At 35.2% G+C, this 26,807-nt stretch overlaps 1 protein-coding gene across 6 annotated transcripts in view; it reads left to right on the top strand.

Annotated features, from left to right (window-relative positions):
- Positions 1 to 26,807, top strand: part of RPS6KA3 (ribosomal protein S6 kinase A3) — a 111,082-nt gene that overhangs the window by 17,628 nt on the left and 66,647 nt on the right. For 3 of the 6 annotated variants that reach the window (XM_055338222.1, XM_055338225.1, XM_055338219.1), the window contains exon 2: positions 13,274 to 13,330. In XM_055338222.1, coding sequence (XP_055194197.1) covers positions 13,289 to 13,330 — 42 coding nt within the window. In that variant the 5' untranslated portion in view covers positions 13,274 to 13,288. Of the gene's footprint in view, positions 1 to 6,740; positions 6,835 to 7,741; positions 7,843 to 13,273; positions 13,331 to 26,807 lie in introns of those variants that run through there. The other 3 variants (XM_055338221.1, XM_055338220.1, XM_055338224.1) reach the window with 3 other exon arrangements.

Raw genomic sequence — 26,807 nt, 5'->3', positions numbered from 1 at the left:
AACATTGTAGATTTCATGCGTTGCTAGTGGGGGTATAAAATGATACAGCCTTTCTGGAAAATAGCTCGGCTCTTTCTTTTAAAACTAAGCATAAACTTACTGTATGACCCAACAGTCATGCTCCTAGGCATTGATCCCAGAGAAATGAAAAGTAATGTCCACACAGATGTCTGTACACAAATTTTTATAGCAGCTCTATTTTGTAATGTCCAAAATTTAGAAACCAAATGTCATTCAGTAGGTGAATGGTTAAATAAGCTGTGGTACATCCACACTGGAATGCTACTCAGCAACTTAAAAGGAATGGATTATTGATACATGTAGCAATCTGGATGAATCTCAAGAGAATTCATATTCAGTGGATAAAGTTACATATTGTGTGATTCCATTAACATAACATTCTTGAAATGACAAAATTATAGAATGGTGACAAGACCAGGGTTAGAAAGAGAGCAGGAGGGAGGTGGGTGTGGTTATAAAGGGGCAGCACATAAGATCCTGGTGGTGATGAACTAAGTGTTTAGTATCTTTATAAGTGGTGTAAACACAGGAATCTATAATGTGATAAATTGGATAGAACACACACATGAGAACCTGTAAAACCATTGAAATCTGAATAAGGTCTGGGCTTTGTACTAGTATAAATTTCCTTGTTTTGACAGGAAGTTATGTAAGATGTAACCACTGGATTAAAGGTATATGGGACCTCTCTTATACTTTTCCAACCTTCTATGAATCTATAATCATTTTTTACTTAAAAGTTAAAAAAAGTCCGCACTAGATAAAATTCAATGTCTGTTCTCAATTAAAAACAGTAAAATGGGATTAAAATGGTGTGTCTTTAATGTGAGACTTTAAAAACAGTCTCAGACCAATAGCCAGTGTCATGCTTGATGGGGACATACTAAGTCAATCTCATTAAAACTGCCTGCTGTTTTCACCTCTATTTTATACTCTAGAAGAGTTTGCTAATACAATTAGTCAAGAAAATCAGAGTATTCAAAAGAATAGTAAAAAAATTACTATTCATAGATGTTATAGTCATCTACTTAATCTAAGGAAGTCACTAAAAAGGTTCTTTAAAACTGATAGTCTAATAAGGTGGTATTATGCAAAAATATATTCAGAAATCAATAAATAGCTTTTCTGGGTAGAAATGGAAAAAATCTCATTCAAAGTAGTAAAAATATTAAATTTTTGGAAATTAACATAATAAGCAAAGGGCAGGAAGTAAATTTAAAAATTTGTTGCATTAAAGAATAATTTGAATAAATTAGAAGAAAAGCTATTGTTCTTTAAATTACTTTAAGAGTTAAGGCTTGTTTTTTTCCTTATTGTTTATTTTTTAAGAATTGAGGATAACATTCTGTCTTGAATGTTCCCAGATGTTTAGTTTTTTAAAAGTTTCTTAGGCTTCTTTTAGTTATTTTATAGTTTATCTGAACAATTAATAATAACAATTTTTAGTAAAATGTACTTATTGATGGTGATAATAGCATAGCATTATCTTAATATACTTAATATATGTGCAGCTAGAATTAATCACGGAGCTATAATTAGAAACTTTGTTTTTTCAGAAGTAAACCCTGATGCCAGGTTGTGTTTATATATACTTATGGTAATTTTTAAATACGCATACACATTTTTTTTAATGAGTGAGTAATTTGGATTGTTATTTCCTAAGTAAATTCAACTACAAACTTGTCTAAAACACTTTGTATTAAGATACAGTTAATAAAACACAAATAGGAATTTTGCTTGGATTAAGCTCTGATTTATTGTGTATTTGAGCAAATCCCATTCTGTTTCATTTTACTACGTACAAGTTATTGCTGTCTTCTTTTTGTTCATAAGAATGTTGATAAGACTGTATCTAACTTTAAGTGATTATTAACCATTACATTATTGGTGACATATATTGGGTTCAGTTCAGCAAACATTCAAGCACCACTTGTTTTTATCAATGAGGAAACAGATTCAGGTCATTTTGCCACAGTCACATAACAAAAGCTTGGGCTTTTAAAGCCCTTCATCATGGTTTTTCTGTTTTAGATAGGAGGGCTCCATTAAGCCTCTGGAAACCAGAAGAAATCATTAGACTTATTCCTGAGACTCTTAAATTAGCTAACCCAAGTAATGCATTAAAGAGTTACTTAGTACTAAAATTTTTAGCCTTCAAAATGGAAGTGGTCCCATTAAGATAAGAGACTCCTCAGAATCCCCTCAAATATTTGTATTTGTCATTTCCTCTGGCAAGGTGAGCAGGAGGAAAGAGAAGCTAACATTGAACACTCAAAGACACTGGGCTTTACCACAACCTCCAGCATAACTAGTATCCAAATCTTATAGATTAGAAAACTGAGGCTCATGTTAAGTAACTTGCCCAAAATCACACCTATAATAAAGGGCAAAGTCAGGTTTTGAAGCTTAATATGTTGGATTCCAAAGCCGAAGATGTTTTCTCTACATTGTGATTTCCCAGACTTGTCTAATCACAGGAATCATCTAAAGTGCCTGTTTAAAAAATGAAATGAAATGCCATGGGGATCGCTGGGTGGCTCAGCAGTTTGGCGCCTGCCTTCGGCTCAGGGCATGATCCTGGAGTACCGGGATGAAGTCCCACATCGGGCTTCTTGCATGGAGCCTGCTTCTCCCTCTGCCTGTGTCTCTCATGAATAAATAAATAAAATCTTAAAAAAAGAGAAAGAAATGCCATGGGGCCATGGGGCTTCTGAATTTCTGATTCAGTTTGGGATAAGACCTGGTAATGTATCATTACCAGGAATCTTAGGTGATTCTGATCATCACACAGGTTTGGAAAATACTACCAACTCCATTAGAGTACTAAGGGTTGGGACTTGAAGGCATTAGGAAGGCAGGAATAGGTTTGGGAGTAGATAGAGGAGCTTAAAAAAACATGTTGACACTTAATGAGTTACCAACACTAGTGAAATAAGAATAGTAAAATTTGGGGCACCTGGCTGGGTCTTGATCTCAGATTTGTAAGTTTGAGCCTCATGTTGGATGTAGAAATTACTTGAAAATAAAATCTTAATAGTAAAATTGGATTGTGAAAATTATAAAATTGCATTAGGTTCCTTACTCTGCACAGAAAAACAATGTCTTTTTTTCTTTTTCTTAGTACTTCTCTTTCAGGTGACAACAGTTACACAATCGTTCTTTGACATTATCCTTGTTTATATTTGGGTACAAAGGCACCGCTGAAGGATGGCTAAAAGTGTATTTTGGATGCAGACAGGAAAGAAGGAATTAGACTCAGAAATAACATAAAGGTGCACCTGGGTGGCTCAGTCAGTTAAATGTCGACTCGATTTCTGCTCAGGTCATGATCTCAGGGTTGTGAGATCGAGCCCCGAATCATTGGGCTCTGCTCTGGGGCGTGGAGCCTGCTTAAGATTCTCTCCCTCTCTGCCCTTCCCCTGCTCACAGGTGCACACATTAAACTCTCCTTAAAAAAAAAGGAAAAAAAGAACATAAAAACAGCTTTAAATACAGAATCAATAATTTCCTCAGGTGTGAAAACTCTAGAAAATCTTAAATAACTTTAATCCTTTAAGGCTTAAAGTCACAAGATTATAACATTCTCAAGCTGCAAGAGCTCTTAGATAACCACATATTTTATGCATGAAGAAACCACAACTCAAGAGAGGCTTAAGGACTTGCCCACAGTCCTGTGGCAAATTTTCAAATCCATGCTGGCCAAGGTTCCATCTAACTCTTTTGGATTGCAGATAAGTATCAGAAAATAGTGACTTTTCCACAGTCACACTGCTTTTTGGAAATAAGTTTACTGGCAAATCATATTTACCTTATATTCACTACTTTGTTTATCTAATTTTATAGTTTCTTCCTTCTTTACATGCCCTCTTGAGAGCGTGAATATATTCAAAGGGATTGTTTTTTAGGAGATTATGCTATTTGAAGTATCATGTCTGAATAACAATATGTTAGAAAAATGAACTGTTACCTTCTTAGAATAGTGTATTTAATAAATGGACACTTTCAGAACATGTTGTGTTATGGAGGAACTCTAGTTTTCTCTACCTTTGATTACAAAATTTTATTTTATAGAGAAAAATGAGCAAAGGTAGATGTCTATACGTGAATTCTAACAGCATTTCTGTTTTAGGAGTATGAGCTTTGGATTCAGACTTGAGTTCAGTTATCTGCAAACCTAAGAGTTCTGTGATCTTGAACAAGTTATTAACAATTTTTTCTTCTCTGCTGTACAAAATAACCCATCTCATGGTTTATTAATGATTAATTGGAATGAATTGAGAGAAAAAAATGTAACAAAGCTAACATCGTATTTTGAACAAAATAAGCATTGCATAAGCGATGGCTGTGGTTATTTCCTTGAGCCAGTAGTTATTTACAAGAATGTTAATTTCTGAATGAGTGCCTTGGGTTTATTTCTTCACTTTCTTTATCATAATCAGAAAATATGATCTGTATGATTCCTACTTTGAAGAATTTTGTATTTACTTTATGGTCTAGACATACTCTTTATAATTTTTCATAGATACTTGAAATGAACCTATATTCTTTTTACATTCTCAAATTCAGTATCTACTCTATCTAATGTAAATTACTTCAAATGCTTTGTCCTTATTTTGTTCATTATGCTAGCTGATACTAGAATGCTAAAGCTTCCCCTCCTGTTTTGTGTTTGTTCATTTAATGTTATAGTCTCCAAAATATCTTTTGTGTTTTGTGGTTAGTCTGTGATTAAATGTTCAATACTATTTTGCATTTATTACTTTTAATGACTTGTTTGAAAAAATAACATGCTAATTATAGATCTGAAAAATAGTAAAACATACACAGAAGGAAAAACATTTTTACTCTAAGAAATATCATTATTGAGTAGGGGTTTTAGATTCAGATTTGGGTTTGAATTTAGGCCCTGCTTATTAGCCTTAGGCTGATATTAGACTTTTTTTATTTGAGCACCTACTAAATAATTATTGAGCACCTACTTGTGCCAGGCATTTTGCTAGGGGCTAAGGATATAGTACTTAAAAAGATTGACATACCCAACGTGGTTTAATTTCCCATTTGTAAATTAGTGATAATGCCTTGAAGAGTTGTTAGAAGCATCAGAGGTGATCTGATAGTACTTATCACTTGCCTGGTGTGTGCTAATTGCTCAGTAAATGATAGCAATTATTATCACTATATGTATTAAGAACTAATTACATTTTTAGTTCAAATCAGATGACCTTTCTAATTGGTTATAGGTTTTTGCCTCACATTTTATTTTTGGCCTCAATATTACAAACTCTATGTTCTTCTAGTCTTACTTGTTTTGTTTGTCTCTTTAAAGCAGTAAATAATTGTGTGGGCTTTTTAACCTTTTAAAAAATATAACCAGTGACTCTTAAAGTTTTTATTATTAAGTATTTCAAACACACCAGATAAGAGAGAATTGTATAATGAGCCACCATATTCCTTTAACCCCGGAGAGATTGTCAATTTATGGCCAGTCTTGTTTATCTGTACTCTACTCATGCCCACACACACATTCTCTCTTCCCCTCCCTGCCTCCAGTGGATTATTTTGAATCTAATTCTAGATACATCAATTCAGATGTAAATATTTAATTTATATTTCTTAAAAGGTAAAGACTTTTAAAAACACATAACCATTGTAACATGATCACTCATAAAAATGTCAATAATTCTGTAATAGCATTAAGTTCCAGTAAGATACTTTCTTTTAATTAGATACTTTAAACTTTACATTTCTTAAATTATTTCTTTTGAAATGATTTCTGTCATCTTAAGTTTTTTTTCTTGTGGTTCTTTTCCTTCTGACATATGGATTATTTTTGTTTGAGGAGGTTATGAAATATTGAAGAAAGAATTATAGAGTTGGAAAGACCTGGATTTGAGTCTTGCTCTTGCCATTCACTAATTAACTTTGCTGAGCCTTGGTTTCCTCATCTGTAAAATAGGGGTGATTATACCTACCTCATGTTCTTAGGGTTGAATGTGATGCTTTCATAAAGTAGTTGTTACAGTCTTTGCCAGTTATTATCTTCTAGTGATTTGGACTGCAATAAATAAATTGTTGGTTATCATATGGTTTCTCAAAACATTCCAAAATTTATATTTATTAGCTAACTACTAAAACTAGTGGTTTTCAGTAATCCTTTTAGGAAAAGAGAAAATTGAGAATCTTTTTCTCCCTTCTTCCACTATCTCTTTTATTTGAATCTACATTAATTTAGCGTGAGATTACAAATCTTACCTTTAACTAAGTTTTATATTGTTTATATACTTATATCAATTATTTACTCTTCCTTACAGACCCTTTCTCCATTAGTGGGGTTATTTTATTCATTTGTTTCTAAATATTAAGTTGGTGTCAGTATACTTCACTAGTTCTTCCCTACCTCAGTAGTCTTAAGTTCTTATTTTGATTCTCTCTTAATGGTCTAGGACGTATCTTTGAACAATTTATGAAAAAAGATACTACCAGGATGGTGAAATTTTATAAGACTTTGCTGATCTAAGAATAATTTCCTGTGACCTTTGTACATGAAAAACTAGGACAAGGTATACAATTCTTAGATCATAACTTTTCCCTTTCAACTTTCTGTAAGTCATTACTTCATTGTCTTCTGGCATTTTATTGTTGCAGAGGAAAAATCTGAGGTCATTCTGATTTCAGTTCCTTTGAAAATAACCTATTTTTTTCTGCTTGTATGCTTGTAGGATTATATCTTTATCCTTGAAATTTAAAAACATTTGCCAGGACATGTCTTGGTGTTGATGATCTCTGTTGAACCTTCTCAGTCTCCAGTCTCAGGTATTTTTTTTCAGAACTGGAAAGTTTTCTTATACTTTTGATTGATTAAAATGCTCTGTTTTTTTCTTTAGGAACATCTGTTATTCATAGATTATTTCTATGTCTGTCCTCCATAGTTTTTTAATCTTTTCTTTCTTTTTTTTCATTTATTCAAGTTTGTCCTCTGTGGCATGGATTCTGTTTCCTGCAGTGTCAATTCTAATATTTGCTATTCACAATGCAGATTTAATTTTGCTACTGTGTTTTCATTTCTTTATTCTTACCTCAACATACTCCTGTTTCATAAGCAGAATTCCCCTAAGGGGTACACTCCAAAAAACATAAGGTGGATTCAGGCCTAAAATGGATCTATTTTCTGAGGCCACAAACCACAGGACCAAACTGAAAACAAAAAGCTTCTGAAAGGGTCCTCTAAAACTTAAAAATGTAGATATAACCAGAGGTCATTTCTACCCTAGTCTAGAAAATACAGCAGTCTTGAGTATTAGCAGACCTTTAGTTGCTCAAGGAATAGCAAAGCAACCCATAAGGGCACCTTAACTAGAAATAATGGATTTTTCTGATTATGTTAATTGCACTTTTTCTCATTATAAAAATAATAGATAATAAATGCATATAATTTTGAAAATACAGTACAAGAAGAAAATCCTATGACCCAGGTAACTACTGATAACATTTTATGTTTTGCCAGTTACATACACACATGTTGGGGGGGGCATAAAATTGGGGTCATGCTATATAGTTTTGTATCCTTTTTAATTTAATATATTACAAGCGTATTTTTGCATCATTAATTTTTGAGGCCCTTATTTTAACCATTGCATAGTATTCCTACATATGAATAGATGTGTTATGATTTATTTAACCAGTCCCCTGTTGGTCATTTAGATTGTTTTCTATTTTTCAGTATAATGAGTATGATGAATATCACTGTACATAAGTCTTTATGCACATCTCTGATATTTCCTTAGGATAAATGAGGAGCTGATTCTTAATCCTGTCATATTGGTAAGGATTATATACATTCCTTATTAAGAATATAAAATGCTTGTTTCTTATTGTTTCATTGTGATTGCATAGAAGATTCTTTGGATTCTGAACAATTTGATGGTATCTGAACTGAAATTCATGAGAGGTTTCTCATGCCTCATCCTCAACACCTTCATGGACTCCTATTGTATATGCTTTGGGCAGGAGAACAACTGCGGATGTCAGGGAGTTTGGAAGGCAAATATACTTGTGGGAACTTGAGGGTGGTTAAAAAAATATATACAGTCCTTGCTCATTCCTACAACCCGGTCTTCAAATTAGTACACCAGGGTTCTGGACCCTTTCTTTTCCTCCTCCCTTCCTATTATTTCAGGCTCTTATTCTCTGTGAGGAATTCTTTTCTCCCAATGTTCATATGTATATTTCGTTTCTACATAGGATGATGTCAGATGATATTTCCTAGTAATCTCAAGGTACCATCGTCAGTCACAGATGATTTTTTTAGTTCTAGTATTCTTGTATATGATGATCTCCTGTTGGACTCAAAGCATTTTTTAATGTATTTTATATTTTCTTTAAAGGCATCCAACAGTAACCTGAAACTGTGCATTGTTGTAACATACTGTTACAACAAAACAATCTGTTTAATAAAGTTACTTAAAACAAAATTTTTATTTAGTAAAATATTCTTATTTTTAACATTTCAGAATTTTCCTTAAAATACTTGGGAATACTCTAGAAGTCCTGAAACCTTGGTTAAGAATTACTGGTTTGGATTGTTCATCCTTTTTAAACCAGAAAGATGATCTTAAGTGATAATTTCATACCACAACCTTAGAAGTTATTTTGAAAACAATTCTTGCTGAAATGCAAGCTAACAGTCTCCTTTGTCTGATTTGTTCTGATGAGACCCATATTGTATGTTATTTTAATTTTTGACTTTTACACATTTCAGACTAACAGAGTAAAGCATGATTAGCATTTCCTAACCTTTTCCAGTATTTCACATAATATTTGCATATGTACAATCTGCCAAGCTCTGCAGTTTTTTGGCTGGAAGGCATAATAGTGGGATGAGAGAGGATAAATACATTTGCCTCACTTTTAAACTATTCTTTTTTGTCTGTACTCATTCTTTGGCCACATTGTTTAAAAATATACTACACGTATGAATGATCTCTTTCACCCTGCGTGGTGGGAAATTGGCTGTATTAAGTGGTGAAATACGTATCTCAGCACTCCCCTGTACTACTTCATTGCATTATATCTTTAGAAGTTAACTGTAGATATGTATTTATTAGACAATTCAGGCAAAAGAGAGGGGACAGGAAGTAGCATTTACTTAGTATCTACTGTCCCTTGGTGGATCCATTTGAGTACAACATCCCTGTGAGGTAGATATTATGTGCATCTTATAGATGAAGAAACTAAGACTCAAAATGTTGAGCAACTCACCCAAGGTCAGGTAACTATAGCAGTAAGTGACAGAGCTGGAGTTTAAACCTGGTACTAGTGAGATGCAGACGACATTTTTTCTGCTTCTTAAAATTCAATAAGTTTTCTTATTCAATAGGTACTATTCCTTGAACTTTTGGAACTATAGAAATTGTGATATCAAGTCAGACTGATGGCCCATGTATCGTAATTCCTAGTGAAGCCAAGGGTCATTTTTCATAAAGGAAACTTATTAGTTGCATGAATAATTATGCTCATTTCTAATAGATAATACTTGAATCCTTGTTTTTATGAAATGATACAAAAGGTTTGTTGAAGTAAAAATGCTTTTTAAAGTAGATTTTTGTAAAGCTTCAATATGTAGAATAACATTGGCTTTTATATTTTCCTTAAATTGTTCAAAATTTTCAATCTTTGCTAAACTTAGAAAGGAAGTAGATATTTTGGCAAAAAGTAGAGCATAAACTACCTTTAGATCATGTTTCACTTCATTTTTTTTAGATTGCCTTGTTTGTATATTACTGTTAACTGGCTGGGTGAGGAGTTTAGAAAAATATATTGTAAAATTTATGGACTACATGAAGATGAATATAGGGAAGAGGTTTATTAGCAGATTCAAAATCCATTTTATAGAAGCTGTAGCAATCCTATAGAGGATCAGAACTAGAAAAAGATGAATCAAAAACTTAAAATAAGGCTTTATTCGTGAGACTAAGTATATCAACAGGTATATAGGGCTTAGTTGCACTATAGAGAAGGCAAGTATTTAATCAACAGAAAACTTAGTATGACTCAGCAATGTGTTTTGGGCATTTCAAGAATAATGCATACGTGAACTGCATTAATATACAAGGGAGGTGATAGGCTCTTTACTCTGCATATGTCGTATCAAGGTTGGAATATTAATTGAAAGCAGTTCTGTATACTACTCTTTAAGATGAATTTGGTGCATGCTTAGAAAAGAAGATGGTCTCATCTATCTGAAAGGAATGTTTGAAGGAACTTGGCTTGTCTAGTAAAGAACAGACTCAGGATGGTTTACAGTCATAAGTGTAGATTTACTTCTTGCGATTTTGCAGAGTACAGGCAAGTTAATCATCATATATTAGCAATCCTATTAAAGGGTATTTGTAGCTGAAGAAAATTACTATATAATGAAGAATTTTATCTAGATTGCCTGGAGAGATAGTACACTCTTGTCCTGATAGTGTTCAAATCTAGGTGAGAATGGCAAAGAAAGAATTGAAGCATATGATGTTTATTTGGAACAAAAGACTTTCAAGATCCTTTACTTACTATCTCACTTTTGAGTCTAACACTCACCCTTTGAGTAGACAGGCAAATATCCCCATTTTGAACAGATAAGATAATAGGCTGAGACAGTCTGAATTGCCCAGAATAATAAAGCTCCTAGGACACTATTCCATGCTTAGTGCTATTTCTACTATACCAGTTAGCCTTAAAAGTAAGTTATAAGTAAGGGATTCTTACTTTGTATACACTGAAAATTGCAAGGAGCAGATGGTTCTCAAATTTTATTCCCATGGAAAATGTAATTGTAGCTCAGATCAAGGGTTCTAAAAGTCAAGTAATGGGGAGCTATTCAGCAGATCTGTGTTATAGAAAGAGAACTCTGCATACAATTAATGAGAAAATCTAGTTTGCACTACTAAATAAATGATGGTAACATTCCCTTAAATAGCAAATGTAGGAGAAGTAGCAAATTGGTGAGCCATAAAGGGGGTGACTGAATTTTGGATATAGTTAAAATGGCTACCATTGAGTGTTTATTAAGTGCCAGGCACTGTGCTTAGAGTTTTATATCATTTATCTTAGTCTTTACAATGACTTTCTGAAGATGAGACATTTTAATCTCTACTTTTCATATGAAGAAACTACAACTTAGTTTAAGTAACTTGTCTAAGGCTTCATAATTAGTGTAAGAGCAGAAATTTGAGTTTAGGTGTCTGGCTCCCAAACCAGTGTTCTTAAGAGCTAGTTTAAGGTTTGTCTGTGATGTTTGGATAAAAATGATCAGTATTCAGTTGAATAAATGATTGTGGCTTTTGGGAGAAAGATGTCTCCTGGAGTTGAGTACTTACCATAGAAGTGGACAATACTATAGCCTCTGAAAGTGTCTTAGGATAATAAAGGTTGTTTATACCGGCCTCCCTTTTTCTACATTTTAGCACCATTTCTGTGCTTTTTAAGATTGTATAGGCATTCCCTAACCTAGGAACATACTCTATGAATGTTTGAAAATGAAGGGTACTCTTTTATGAGTCAGTAGACCCATGAGATCCTCTAGGATGGATCTCTAGGTTGGGGACCATGTATTATTATCCATTCATCCACAGCTTCACACCTAGAACATAGCATGAATGAAATGAAATGGGAGGATGAATGGATGGATAAATAGGGATTTGGAGGGTAGAGAGCATTCAAATTCAGAGCATCTGCCTCATGTGGGATGTAGAGTAATGGGTGGGCTGCCTTTTATTTCCCAGTTGATAATGCTCCAAAGATGGCTAGCTTAAATCCTTCTACATTTGTTGAATTGACAAGTGGTCAAGGGCATTTACTCCTTTTTCCATTGAAGTAACTAGAGAAGCCCCTGTGTTCCTGACTTCTGGTTTTGTTTTGTTATTAATTACACAAATAATACATATTCATTGTAGACACATTAGAAAAGTCAAGTATGCAAAAACAAACATTTTAAATTGTCTAAAATTCTTCCACCCCAAAATAGCCACTGTTAACATTTTGGTGTATATCCTTCCAGAGTTTTTCCCATACAAATATATACATTGAAACATGTATATATTTATTTAAAATGGGATCATTACAATCCATATTTTTTTGTAAACTGCTTTTTCACTTATTACATGTGACTGTCTTTCCATGTCAATAAATTTACATCTTTATTATCATTTTAATGACTGTATAGTATTCCATTATATGGATGTACCATCATATATTTAACTAGTTCTCTATTGTTAAGAATTTAGGTTTCCAATTTGGAGTTCTTTTTGGAAAAAGTTATGGTGAGCATTCTTGTATGTACATCTTTGCACACTTGTTTTAATACAGACTTAGATTACCTTCCTGGAAGGTTGTGCTGATTTATACTTTCTCCAGCAATATACTCTAAGTGCTGTTTTCCTCATACTCGTATTAGTGCTGGGTGTTATTTTTTTCTGTAAACATTACCAGTTTGAAAGGCAAAGGTATCTTTTGGTTAAATGCGTTTATTTGATTAGTACTAAGGCTGAACTCTTTTTTCCCTTATTGCTTATTTCTGTTGAGGTTCATCATTTTTTCTTACAGGTTTGTAAAACAAAGTTATTTATGTATTCAGGATGCCAACCCTTTGTCATATGTTGCTTTTTTGTAATCAATTTGTCTTTAATCTTTTTTGTGTCTGGCAGATGACATTTTAAACTTTTATCGATTCAAATGTCATTTTTTCCTTTATGATTTCTATCCTCCTTACCCCATAAGTATTATTTACTTGTATTTTCTTCTAATACCTGTATAATTTTATTTTTGACATTTAAATGTTTAATGCATCTGGAATCAATTTTGATATGGAGATCTAGCTTACTTTTCCCCTGAAATAATCAGTTGACCTGATTAATTAATCAATGGAGTTGGAATATAGAATGGTTTTGCCAAAGAAAGTATTGTAAATGATGTTTGGTGAGGTTTAAATGACACCATTTGTAATGCATTTAACTTAAAATAATCTCAAGGGCTCACCTGGAAAGGTAATCATCATTTATTATATTATTTCCATGAAAAATGTTTTTATAGTTAACTTTTAAAGCACAACCTGTTGCCTTTTGGCAACTACATACTTATATGGTGATTTGGTACTTCATTAGAACCCTGTAGGGGTGATAATATTCCTATATGATTTTGTTTTGTCTGCCTTCATTTAACTTTAACTGATGTGAGTTCCGTGTTGGTAACTTTCAACTTGTGCTTTTCACAGAATGGACAGCAAATTATGGATGAACCTATGGGAGAGGAGGAGATTAATCCACAAACTGTAAGTAAAATATTGTATAATAAGGGATATAGATAAATCAAATGCCATAAAATTGAAGGATTCTTATTTTTAAACTGAGCAAAGTAATGATCTTATAGTATTAGAAACTTGATGATGCTTTCACATTAATTTTACCAAAATACAGTCTTGAATATGCCAGTGCCATTTTTAAAAACTGATTGGTAAGACTGATTTTAAGAGAATGACAAAACAAATTGCTTTATATTGTTGGAAGTTTTTCATTAGTACCTTAAAACTTATTTTTTTAAATCAAACCATAGATTTATTAAAGACAAAAATATAAAGTAATACTTTATAGAAGCATTTAACATAGAAGATGAACATTCACCATTTCCTCATCTTGTTTTTTTATTCACTTCAAGACTCCAGCACCTAGACCAGTGACTGACACATAATAGACACTCATTAAGAATGAATTTAAAAATGTTCCTACCTTTAAGATCTCCATTGTTTGCAGCGCAGTTAATATCTTCTTTTTATTCCATACACAAGACAGTTATTACTGATATTTATAATATATATATTCTCAAACTTGTTCTTTTCACTTAATAAGTCTTGAACATCTTTATATGACAGTAAATGTAGATCTGCTTTTTTAAATTGTTGCATGATATTCTATTTTTTTGAGATTTTATTTATTTATTCCAGAGAAGGAGAGAGAGAGAGAGAGAGAGAGAGAGAGCGAGCAGAGGGAGGAGCAGGGGGAGAGGGATAAGCAAACTCTACGCTGAGCGCAGAGCCTGACATGGGGCTCAATCTCATGACCCTGAGGTCATGACTTGAGGCGAAACCAAGAATTGGACACTTAACCGACTGAGCCACCCAAGCACCCCTGATGCATGATGATACTCTATTTTATGCATGTCCTATACTTAGTGGAATTTTCCCCTATTTATTTTTGTGAACTTGTGTTTCAGTAGGATATAGTCTTAGAGAAGGATGCTAGAACAAAAGGTATGAATATTTAAATCTCAATAGGCATAGGAGCTCCTGGCTGGTTCAGTCGGAAGGCGTACAACTCTTAGTCTTGAGATCATGAGTTCGAGCTCCACACTGGGTGTAGAGATTACTTAAATAAATACATTTTTAAAAAAATTTAAAAATCTCAATAGGCATTGCCAAATTGCTGTCCAAACCAAAAAAGTTATAAAAATATCACTATATGAGAGTACCTGTTCAACCATACCGTATTCAACACTAGATATTATTAGAAATTATTTTTCATTTGAGCCACTCTAAATAAATAATACTTTTTTATTTCAGTTTACGTCTCATTTGATTATTAATAAAGTTGAGTACCCATGTATTACTGGCCTTTGTGTTTTTGGTTGCTTATCTCCTTATGGTCTATGTGATCATATATATTCAGGGTATTAACTCCACATTGCTAATGTATCTTACAAATATATTCTCCTTATTTTTTTAAGATTTGTTAGGTTGTCTTTCACTGTAGGTATACAGAAGTTTTCATTTTTTTTAAGTTTTCATTTTTAAATGGTCAGATCTGGCTTCTAGGTTTTGTGTTTTGGTTATAAAATATCCTCTTATATTTTCATCAACCACCTCTATAGTTTTGTGTTTTACATTTAGGTCTGTGGTCTACTTGGAATTGTAATACCCATTATGACATAGAAATCTGACTTTTCTTTTGTCCTAATCTCTACTAACTGAACAAATAAAACCTATTCAACTTATTTGAAATCTCTTTTATCATATATAAAATTGCTATATATTCCTTCTTTCAGTTTCCTAGGGGGCTGCCCTAACAAAGTACCATAAGCTGGGTGGCTTAAAATAACAGAAATGTATTCTCTCACAGTCAGGAAGACACCAAAATCTATGTGTCAACAGAGCCATGCACTTTGAAGACTCTAGGAGATGATCTTTCCTTGCCTCTTTCAGCTTCTAGTGGCTGCCAGCAGTCCTTGGTGTTCCTTTACCACGTTATTCCAGTCTTTACCTCCATTGTCAACATGGCATTTTCTCTATATATCTCCATGTCTACAAATTTCCTTCTTCATGTAAGGATACCAGTCATTGGATTAGGGCCCACCTTACTCCAGTATGACCTCATCTTAACATTATTGAATCTACAAAGACCCTGTGTTCAAAAAACACATCCACAGGTACTGGAATTAGAAATTGAACATACCCCTTTGGAAGACACAATTCAATCCAAGCATCCCTGAAAGTCTTCACTTCACATATATTTTCAATTACTATACTTTTATTATATATTTTCTATGTGTGGCAAGGCAAACCCTCCCACCATTTTACTTTTCAAAATTGTGGTCTTACACATTATCCAGATGAACGTTACAATCAACCTATCAAGTACTCCTAAAAAAGTTACAGGATTTTTATAAAAATTCCATTAAATTTGCTAATTAACATGAAGAAAATTATTTTAATAATATTGAGTCTTCACATCTCAAAAATATTTATTCTGATATTCTTTTATATCCTTTATCAAAAGTTTATGGTTTCTTTTTTTTAAAAAAAGATTTTATCTATTTATTCATGAGAGACAGAGCGGGGAAGGGGGTGTTGCAGAGACACAGGCAGAGGGAGAAGCAGGCTCCCTGTGGGGAGCCCGACATGGGACTTGATCCCGGGCCTCCAGGATCACATCCCGGGCTGAAGGCGGCGCTAAACCACTGAGCCACCCGGGCTGCCCAAGTTTACGGTTTCTTACATATAGTTTTATACATTAATTTATTAAGATAATTCACAGATATTTTATAGTTTTTGTTATATTGCAGTGGGATTTCTTTTATGCTGTTTTCCATCTGGTTATTGCTAGTATATAAAAACGTTAAATGTTGGGGCCCCTGGGTGGCTCAGTCAGTTAAGCCTCTGCTTTCGACTCAGGTCATAATCCCCGGGTCCTTGGATCAAGCCCCACATTGGGCTCCCTGTTCAGTGAGGAGTCTGCTTCTCCCTCTCCCTCTGTTCCTCCCCCTGTTCATGTGCTCTTTCTCTCTCTCTCTCTCAAATAAAATCTTTTTAAAAATATTAAATGTTTCTATATTCTTTTTAACATCTTGGGAAAGTTTTCGGAAATCAAATTGTCAGGAACATTTTGTCAGTTATGGAAGAGTGAGATCATTATACTCTTCTTAAAATCCTTTAGTAGTTTTGTGCTTCCTTCAAATGAAATCCAAACACTGCAATGTGACCTATCAGGCTCTGTATAATAAGATCTTTGTATACTTCTCTGGATCATCCTCAGTCATGCTCCTCTACCCTCTCCTGAAAGTGCAGTCACTCCAGTGTATCAGGCTTTCTTTTGCTCCTGGGCCTTCATAGGTGATAGTTCCTCTCTCAGAATTCTTTTCCCTTAGCACCCCTTCCACTTAATTTCCAATCATCCCTCAGGTCCAAGTTTGATATCACTTCAACTGAGGCATCTTCCTGACACAACTACCAGTTTTATTTCAGCCCTCAGTTTTTCCTTTGTGCTGCCATAGCAGCCTCTGAGTACCCTAAATTGGAATATCACATTAGATTCCATTACTTACTTCTTTATTCCCGACTAAAGTGTGAGCTGCATGAGGCATTGACAATGTAGGACTTATTCCTTGTTTTCTATCGAATACCCAGTACCCAGTAGGTTTTCAATAAGTGCTTGTTAATTAAATGAATGCGTAAATTAACTGTTGGCTAGCACAAGGGCCCACACATGGGACCTGTGCCTGAGGTTACCTTCACATTTAGTGTAGATTTCTGTTCTGCACATCTCAGACCATTTGAGGCATTCTATTTCATTCATCTAGAGTATGTATTTACTAGCATTTAAGTAAATATGAAAACAAACAGTGAGTGTTAATACTTATTTTTTTTTGTCACCAGTTACCTGTTTTTCTTTACATAACAATTTCTTTGGAAGGAAAACCTTCAAATTTTTTATTCTCTCTGTAGTCCAAAAACATTTTCCATTGTGACATTATATGGCTCATACTTTCCTTCAGAGCACTCGTGGCATTAGTCACATTACATCTGGAAGAAAATTGTATTTTATAGCCAGGTTGAAAAGGTGCTAGACTGGGTTGCGATATCGAGCTCCACGCTGGAAGCTCTCCCACTCACTCTCCCCCTCCCCCCCACCCCCGTGCTTACTCATGCGCTTGCGTTTACATGCTCTCTCTGGGGGGCGGGTAGAAGAGGTGCAGTGTGAGTGAAGTTGTTGAGCAGATCATTCCAGATTATAAGAATTAGGATTGAGTATAAAATAAAAGCCTAATATTTACTATTTCATTAATGGTATTAAATCGAAGAGATTGTCAAAATATATATTAGCCTTATACTTTTAAATTATATTTGCCTTTAATGTATAACAGTTTTCATTTTGTCAATTACTGATAATTTAAATAGCAAAAGTTGAGATGTTGCATTAGTTATTATTTGATGCTTAACAAATTACCCCAGACTTGGTAGCTTAAAACAACACGCATTTCTTATCTCACGTTTTCTGTGAGTTATTAATCTGGGCACAGCTTAACTAGGTCCTTTGGTTCAGGGTCTTTCACAGACTGCAGTGAAGGAGTTGGCCAGGGCTAGGTTTTCATCTGAACCTCAACTGAAAAGGTTTCTTCCAAGCTCACAAGTTTGTTAGCCCAGATTCTTGGCCCATAGAAAGTGTGAGATTCTAATTGTATATATATGGAGCTTGTCAACTGGTAAGCTTTCTTATAGGTTGATTGGCCCCTTTTAAAAAAAAAAGATTTATTTATTCATGAGAGACCCAGAGAAAGAGAGGCAGAGACATAGGCAGAGGGAAAAGCAGGCTCCATGCAGGGAGCCCGATACGGGACTCAATCCTGGGACTCCAGATCACGCCCTGGGCCAAAGGCAGACACTGAACCGCTGAGCCACCCAGGCATCCCCCTGATTGGCCCCTTTTTAATGGGAGTATGATGAATAGCCAGTTTTGACCACAACAAGATGGTAGGATGGATGGAGAATAACCTGGGTCCATTATTGACCTAATGATCTTGTGATACCTCTTCACCCTAATTTACTCTGTTACCTTTGGACTGTTCCATGAGAGGAGAATAGGCACTTATCTTGTTTGAGCCACTGTATTTTAGGGTCTTTTTATTACAGCAGCCAAGTTTGAACTCTGACTATAGCGAAATCATTCATTAACCAAGTACTTCATGAATTTCTATTAGGTGCCAAAAACCCTGCTCTGTTGTTGGAGACACAAAAGCATAGGAGGGAAACTTGCAGTCTTTAAATGGTAAAATAAAGTTGTTTTTGTGTTCTCTTCTGGTAAATAATCACCCAAAACATCAAGGAGAATAAGAAACAGAAATGTGGTCTTTGAAATTAGAAGACTTCTGTAATTTGAACCACAACCATAAATATGAAAAGTAAATAAAATAGTCATAAGAAGAAGAAGTTAAAGACCTACGTGCTTTTAGAGGGGTATAGCAGAAGGAAACATGCCTTATTTATTGCCCTCATAGCCCCAGAAGAGCTCAAGAATGAGGTCACCAGGTACCATGGAAAGTGGAGGAATGGCACAGGGCTGAAAACAGATTGGTTGAATGTCAGTATAAACAACTTCCACTCTCTCCTCTGTCCTACACCCGGAAGAGACCGAAAGTATTTTATAGAGAAAAATGAATCAGAATGGCTCCAGACTTGGGAAACCCCAGGTATAGTAGGAAATGGGGTGAAGCACTGGGCTAGAAACAGATCAAGTGAAAGCCTACTACTAAATGTTTTTTTGGTCCCCTTCCCTTACTCATTACACCAACTAGGACCATATCTTTCAGGCAGGAAAGTCAAGCCTTCTTTCCTGAAGAAATTGAATGGTCCCTGAATAAAAGACCTTCAGAAACAGAGATTTAGGAGATCTTCAATGTAAAGGCTGGCTATTTGGCCAATTAACCTACAAAAAAGGATAAATTGACAAGCTCTTGGTTCACCTCTTAGTGTCTCACTCTTAAGTATGACTGAAAAGCCATACAAGCTGGACATTTTGAAAAAGGCTTCCAAATGAAAGAATAAGCTCAGGCAGCCCGGGTGGCTCAGCGGTTTGGCGCCTGCCTTCAGCCCAGGGCGTGATCCTGGGGACCCGGGATCAAGTCCCACATCGGGCTCCCTGCATGGAGCCTGCTTCTCCCTCTGCCTGTGTCTCAGCCTCTCTTTCTCTTTGTGTCTCTCATGAATAAATAAATAAAATCTTTTTTTATTTATTTTTTATTGGTGGTCAATGTGTCAACATACAGAATAACACCCAGTGCTCATCCCGTCAAGTGCCCACCTCAGTGCCCACCACCCAGTCACCCCCACCCCCTACCCACCTCCCCTTCCACCACCCCTAGTTCATTGCCCAGAGTTAGGAGCCTTTCATGTTCTGTCTCCCTTTCTGATATTTCCCACACATTTTTTCTCCTTTCCCCTTTATTCCCTTTCACTATTTTTTATATTCCCCAAATGAATGAGACCATAGAATGTTTGTCCTTCTCCGATTGACCTATTTCACTCAGCATAATACCCTCCAGTTCCATCCACGTCGAAGCAAATGGTGGGTATTTGTCGTTTCTAATGGTTGAGTAATATTCCATTGTATACATAAACCAGGAGCTTCGGTGTCCATCGAAAGATGAATGGATAAAGAAGATGTGGTTTATGTATAAATAAATAAAATCTTAAAAAAAAGAATAAGCTCTTGAAGGAACAATGCAGTAAAAAGGAAAAACAGAAGTTAAATCTGAGTGTTAAAAGACAAAGTTGATATGCTAAATAAGAGTAGGATGCTATTGTTTTCAATTAGAAAAAGAAATTCTTAGAATTAAAAATGGAATAGGAATGTTTTACATTTTAGTAGAAGATTTAGAAACTAATGTTAGGGAATCTCCCAAAAAAATAGAGTAATAGAAAGAGATAGAAAATTAGAAAATAGAGAAAAAGAGGAGCATTCTAACATCTACTTAATAGAAATTCCAGAGAAAACAGGGAAATGGAAGAAATTAGGAAAGAAATATCATATTTGAATATCTCATTTAAATATCTGTGAAATTGAAATGTTTGTTAAAGTCAGTGGTGTGACACATTTTAATTGGCAGCATTTTTCTCCTATAATGGTACAGTGATAATTGTGCTCTTAGATGGAGTACTAAATTACCCAACCCCCCACCAAATTTTCCCTAACATGAGGCCTGTGAGTAGCTAGATTAAAATAGCCTAATGAAAGCCTGCTAATAAACAAACAGAAAACAGAGACTACTCTTGAGAGTAGTCTCAAGAGGAATCATTATTGTGAATTATCAAACACCAGTGAGAGAAAACCCTAGAAGTGTTATTGGACTGACACCCCCCCACACACACACCAAATTTATATGTTGGAGCCTAATCCCCAATGTAATGGAGTTTGGAGGTGGGGCCTTTGGGGGGTAGTTAGGTCATGAGAGCAGATGCCTCATAAATGGGATTAGTGCCCTTATAAAAGAGACCCCAGAGAGCTCCCTTGCCCCTTCTGCTATGTGAAGACACAGCAAGAAGATGGCTGTCTATAAACCAGGAAACAGATTCTCACCAGACGCTGAATCTGCTGGCAATTTGGATTTGGACGAATTAACTTCTCTTGTTTATCATAAGTGACTTAGTGTATGGTATTCTGTTCTAACAGCCCAAACAGGCTAAGACCAGCTTTTAGAGATTTTTGAAATAAAGGACTGTGTGTAAGAATAATATCAAACATTTCAACATTGAAAGTTAGAAGACAAGGAACAATGCCTTTGAAGTGCTTAGTGAAAATGATTTTCAACCAAGATATTTTCAGACATATACCTATTTTTAGGAAGTTGCTGGAAAGTGGGCTCCACCGACACTAGATGGTTGTTAACTAAGAAAAAGACATGAGATTCAGGCAACAAAGGATCCAACATTTATAAGCACAATGAAGAAAGCTCCTTCCCGTTATGATGAATAAAGGGTGCTTCAGAAGACTAGTTCAATCAGTAGACTTAGAGAGTACTCAGTCCAGATTGAAGCAGACAGATGATTCCAGGAAGGCTGTCTCCAGGGGAAAAAAAAATAGAAGTGATGAATTATCCAATAGGTTTGTGTACTGAAAATTCACTTAAGAGAGTGAGAAGAGTTTGAGATAGGCATAAAGGAAGCAAATTTTAAAACAAACCAAACTTAAGAAGAAAACAGCTGTATACAAGAAATATAACTAGAGTGTAGTCCTTACCTTGGTAGTGAACAATGTACAGTCATAATAATTTTAAAAACTGATTATTGATTTAACCAAAATTTGTGATATGAGTGTTAAGTCATTTATAATAGGATGTCTGATGATAATATCTGAAATTGATGAGTCAAGAGAAAGTAGTATAAGATTATTCTTGTTCTTTTTTTAAGTTTTTACTTAAATTCCAGTTAGGTAACATACAGTGTAATATTAGTTTCAAGTATACTATAGTGATTCAGCACTTCATACATCATCTGGTGCTTATCAAGACAAGTGTGCTCCTTAATTTCCGTCATCATTCCCCTACCCACCCACCTCCTCTCTGGTAACCATTAGTTCCCTATAATTAAGAACAGTGGTTGGCCTCTCTTTTTCTCCTTTGCTCATTTTTGTTTCTTAAATTCCACATATGAGTGAAATCATATGGTATTTGTCTTTCTCTGATTTATTTCACTTAGTATAATACTTTCTAGCTCCATCCATGTCATTGCAAATGGCAAGACTTCATTCTTTTTGATGGCTGAGTAATATTCCATTGTATATATGTACCACTTCTTTTTCCATTTGTCAGTTGATGGACACTTGGGCTATTTCCATAATTTGGCTGTTGTAGATAATGCCACTATAAACATCAGGGTGCACGAATCCCTTTGAATTAGTGTTTTTTTATTCTTTGGCTAAATACCTAGTATGCGATTGCTGGATTGCAGGGCAGTTCTATTTTTTAACCTTTTGAAGAACCTCCGTACTGTTTTCCAGAGTGGCTGCACCAGTTTGCATTCCCACCAAGAGTGCAAGAGAGTTCTTGTTTCTGCACATTCTCGCCAACACCTATTGTTTCTTGTGTTGTTGATTAGAGATAAATATCAGAGAAAGCAATGAAAAGAGCTGAAAGGGTACCAGGAGCTCTAGGTACTGCTGCTTTTTGGTCATACAAGCCTTGCAGCACTATTTGTACATTTAACCATTGATAAAAATTTAAGGTAACTAGAATTTAAAATAAAACTAGTTATAGCTGGTATAATCAGGTAAAAATTCACAGAAGACATAAAGTTTTGGTATAGGTTTTTAAAAGTGAATGTCAGTATTTCGGTGAAGGCATTCTCATGGGCAAGTGATGTAAAAAAAAGCCAAAGGGGGAAAAATGTGAGAGGTACCTAAATTAGTTTGACTAAAATGATAATCATAAAGGAAAACCAAATTTCTTTTAAACATAAAATATCTACACTCAGATCTTGAGTTATGGAGCTGCCCCTGTGTTGTCTCTTGAACATGTACTCTGGTTTCTGTTTGTGAAGAACCATTTCATTCTGGCTGGATTGTTTCCCTCCTTCACACTGCATCTTTTCTCTCTTCCCTTTGTTCTTTGCCCTACAATCTGCCTTCTTATATCCTAGATCCACTTCTCTTCCATCTTCTGCAATTTTAATACTCTTTTCCTTCATTTGGCTTTTTAAAGGTTCAATACTTTCTTGTCTTTACTCACCTGAAGTAAAAACCTTTATTTTCTCCATGTATCTCATAAAATATAAGGACATTTATCCAATTAAGTTGATTCATACCGGAATATAACAGATAGTTATCACCTTCCTCAGTCTTCTTCCCTCAGGGATGTTTGCATATTAATCAATATTTTTTATAATTTATTGAATTTCTCACCAATTAGTTTGTTCTAGTTGGTGTCATTTGTTCTCTCTCTCCTGATGAAGAGACATGATTATTTTTAGTCTTTATTCTGGTAGAGTTAGGGAGAGACTACCTTCATAGCAGAAAATAGAGTGCCATATAGCACTTCAAGGCAAGATATCTTTCTGGACTCCAGAATTTCCCATCTTTTCTCGGCTGACTAGAGGACTGGCTAGCATAATCCATGCTGAAGAAATAGGGAGTCTTGACTGTTTAGGTCTCTGTAGTCATCCAAGAGCCATCATTAAAGCAATTTCTTGCTTAGTTGGGAAATAATTCTCTTAGTGGTTCTTGGAGTACTGGGCAAAGGTTCTTCTGAGGCTTCCAAATTAAAGGAGATAAATAAGTTCCTAGCACAAAGTAAGAACCCAGTAAGTGTTCATTTTCCTGGCTTCTTCCTTCTAGAGTATTTTTTTTAGATTTTATTTATTTATTCATGAGAGATACAGAAACTAAGGCAGAGACATAAGCAGAGGGAGAAACAGGCTCCCCATGGGGAGCCCGATGTGGGACTCAATCCTAGGACCCTGGGATCATGACCTGAACCAAAGACAGATGTTCAACCACTGAGCCACCCACGTGCCCCTTCCTTCCAGAGTCTGATCCTACTCTTTCAGACTACTCACCAGGGATAAAGTATGCCTCCTAGGAACTATGGTGGTATCCAGTAATTTTGTGGCTGACAATAGACGTGGCCTTAGACAAAATTGTGAAATGAGTTAATCTTCTCTTAATTTGGTCTTTTGACCCTTCTATTTCTCTTATTATTTACTTCTGGTGACCATGCATACATCAATTACTTATGACATCAACTTTATAAATATTATATGACTACAGTCCTAAACACTGTATTTATCAACTCAGTCTTTGTAGCTCTCGTGTCATAGTCACATGCATGATTAGCAAGAATGAGAGAAAGCTTGTTAAAAGTAATAGTGATAAAAATGGCTTAAAAAGATAAAGTGAAGATATTCATGCCAGGTTAAGGAACAGCACCTCTATGCAGGACACAGGCAGTAGTACACTGGCAGTGTCCCCCTTCTGTACAAATCCCTTGAAGTCATGATAGGCCTTTTAGGAGTAATTTCTTCAAATTTGCACACATCCCGTTACTCTAGCAATTGTTCGTATAAGTAACCCTAAGGCCGCAGTAATGTATATGATGGCCTTCACAGTATCTGGGGAATTTCACCAGTTCCTAGTTGTCTGCTGATTTCCTCCACTTCCTTGAAGGTTCCCTCAGCCTGCCTTAAACCTTCCATTTGAACATCCAAAGTGATACTCATAGCCATGAGTCCAGCACATTCTTGCACACCTCTTGCAGTCATCGTGGGTCAAACACAAAATAAACTATAGAAAGAGAAGCCCTAGCTTGGACAATAGACAGTGAAGAACCCACTCAACACAGGAAAGTACAATAGAGTGCTCATTGGCAGGGAACATTTGTAGAGTGGTACATTGACAACACTTACTGACTGTGTAGAGTATTGTCTGTTCTAACTCTCATTGGCTGAGAGTGTATTTTAGCACTCAGAGCATGGGAAAAATATACTCTAGTACATATAAGTATATACCACTTAGGAAAATATTTCTTAGATAAATAGCATTATAATTAGCACTGCATGGTGGCATTAAATGGAGTATGTGTATAATTGGCAAATTTTCCAAGCATGTAAAGTTTCCCTTTGCTACATTTTCGGCTCTCTTTCAGCGCTATTTTTTCACTTCCTAGTGTCCCTTTTGTCCACCCCTAAAGAGCTTTTAAACAAATACAACCTTCCCCCTTTTTTTCATGGCTTGCCTACCTCATATGTTGCCTCTGATCCAAAATTGCTTTTCCTCTCCTGCAGTCTACACATTTGAGTGATTTAATCATAATGGGAAAGAAAGCAAACTGATTCGATTAAGTTCTGTTCAAGTATGAGTGGTTTGAGTCTATCTAAACTATTGTCATTATTTTGAAAGTTTATTAATAAATGAGAATTCAAATAAAGGAACTAAGGAGTTGGTGAAAGAAGCTAGAAAAAGAATTACAAAGTAAACTTCTAGGGAGCCAGAATAAGGAATTAAATACAAATTCCAAAATCAGTGAATGACAAAATAGGAGGTGTGGGGGGGGGGAAGCAAATACACAACATTCAGAAAGCAAAACATGCTATGATCACAGATAGGAAAAAGTTTAAAACATCTTGACAACAGAAATATTTATAGATGAAATGATACAATGTCTGGGATTTATTTCAAAATCATTATGGGGGAAATGAGTGTATGAAGCAAGATTGGCTGTGAGTTGGTAATTGTTAAAGGTAAGTACTAGGTACATGAGGATTTGTTATAGGAGTCTACTTTAGATATGCTTGACATGTTCCTTAAGTTTAATTTTAAAAACAGAATACTAAATGTAACTGTATACTAATATAAAAGTCTTGCTGAGGGATGCCTGGGTGGCTCAGTAGTTGAGCATCTGCCTTCAGCTCAGGATGTGATCCCAGGGTGCTGGGAATGAGGCCCGCATCAGGCTCCTCACAGCAAGCCTGCTTCTCCCTCTTCCTACATCTCTGCCTCTCTTTCGGTGTCTCTCATGAAAAAAATAAATAAAATCTTCAAAAAAAGTCTTGCTGAAATGTGGTTTTCTAGAAAAATCTAAATGTTATTTAGAAAGGGATAGAAAAACAGAATATGTCAATAGCAGGAGAGAAATTTAAAATGCTAAACTCTCCACCTCCCAATTATGGTGCCAGGCCCCTATGATTTCATGGAGAAATCTTTGAAACTTTCAAGAAATAGATCATTCCTGTAGTCTTTAAATTGTCCTAAAGCATAGGAAAAAATTTACATTGCCTTCTAGTTTGTTTTATAAAGCTACCAAAGCCCTGAAAATGAAAGCTAACATACAGAATGAAACTCTGCCAATTTGGCTTATGAATATAGATGTAAAACTCCTTTTAAAAATTTACAAATCAGGCAGCCCGGGTGGCTCAGCAGTTTGGCACTGCCTTCAGCCCAGGGCCTGATTCTGGGGACCCGGGATCGAGTCCCATATTGGGCTCCCTGTGTGGAGCCTGCTTCTCCCTCTGCCTGTGTCTCTGCCTCTCTCTCTCACTGTGTCTCTCATGAATAAATAAATAAAATCTTTAAAAAGAAAATTTACAAATCAAATACATATATTAAAACAGTGGATTTTTCCCAGAAATACAAACATGTCAGGACATCTGTTGATCTACATTATCAAATTGTTGGGTCAAAGGAGATAAACTAAGTGACTATTAATGGATAATAAGACGTGTTATAAAATTGACTATTCATTCCTCTAGTCTGACCTTAATATGATAAAATAATGTCTACAACCAAATACTGACTTCATATCTGAATGATATAGTGAGTATATTCCCAAGTCATGATCAAGTGGTGTTTATTAGTGCTTGCTTTATGGTTCAGAGACTGAGAAATTTGGATTTTGTTCTGTGGCAGGAACCATTGAAGAATTTGAGGTGGAGATATGACCCAGTCTAATTTCTGTTTTAAGATTATTCTGGCTGTATACTAGGCCTCACCTATTCC

This window comes from Nyctereutes procyonoides, unplaced genomic scaffold (genome assembly GCF_905146905.1).
Source record: "Nyctereutes procyonoides isolate TBG_1078 unplaced genomic scaffold, NYPRO_anot_genome, whole genome shotgun sequence".
Lineage (NCBI taxonomy): Eukaryota > Metazoa > Chordata > Mammalia > Carnivora > Canidae > Nyctereutes > Nyctereutes procyonoides.
The sequence above is the reverse complement of the archived record's forward strand: the minus strand, read 5'-3'. Positions and strand labels throughout refer to the sequence as shown.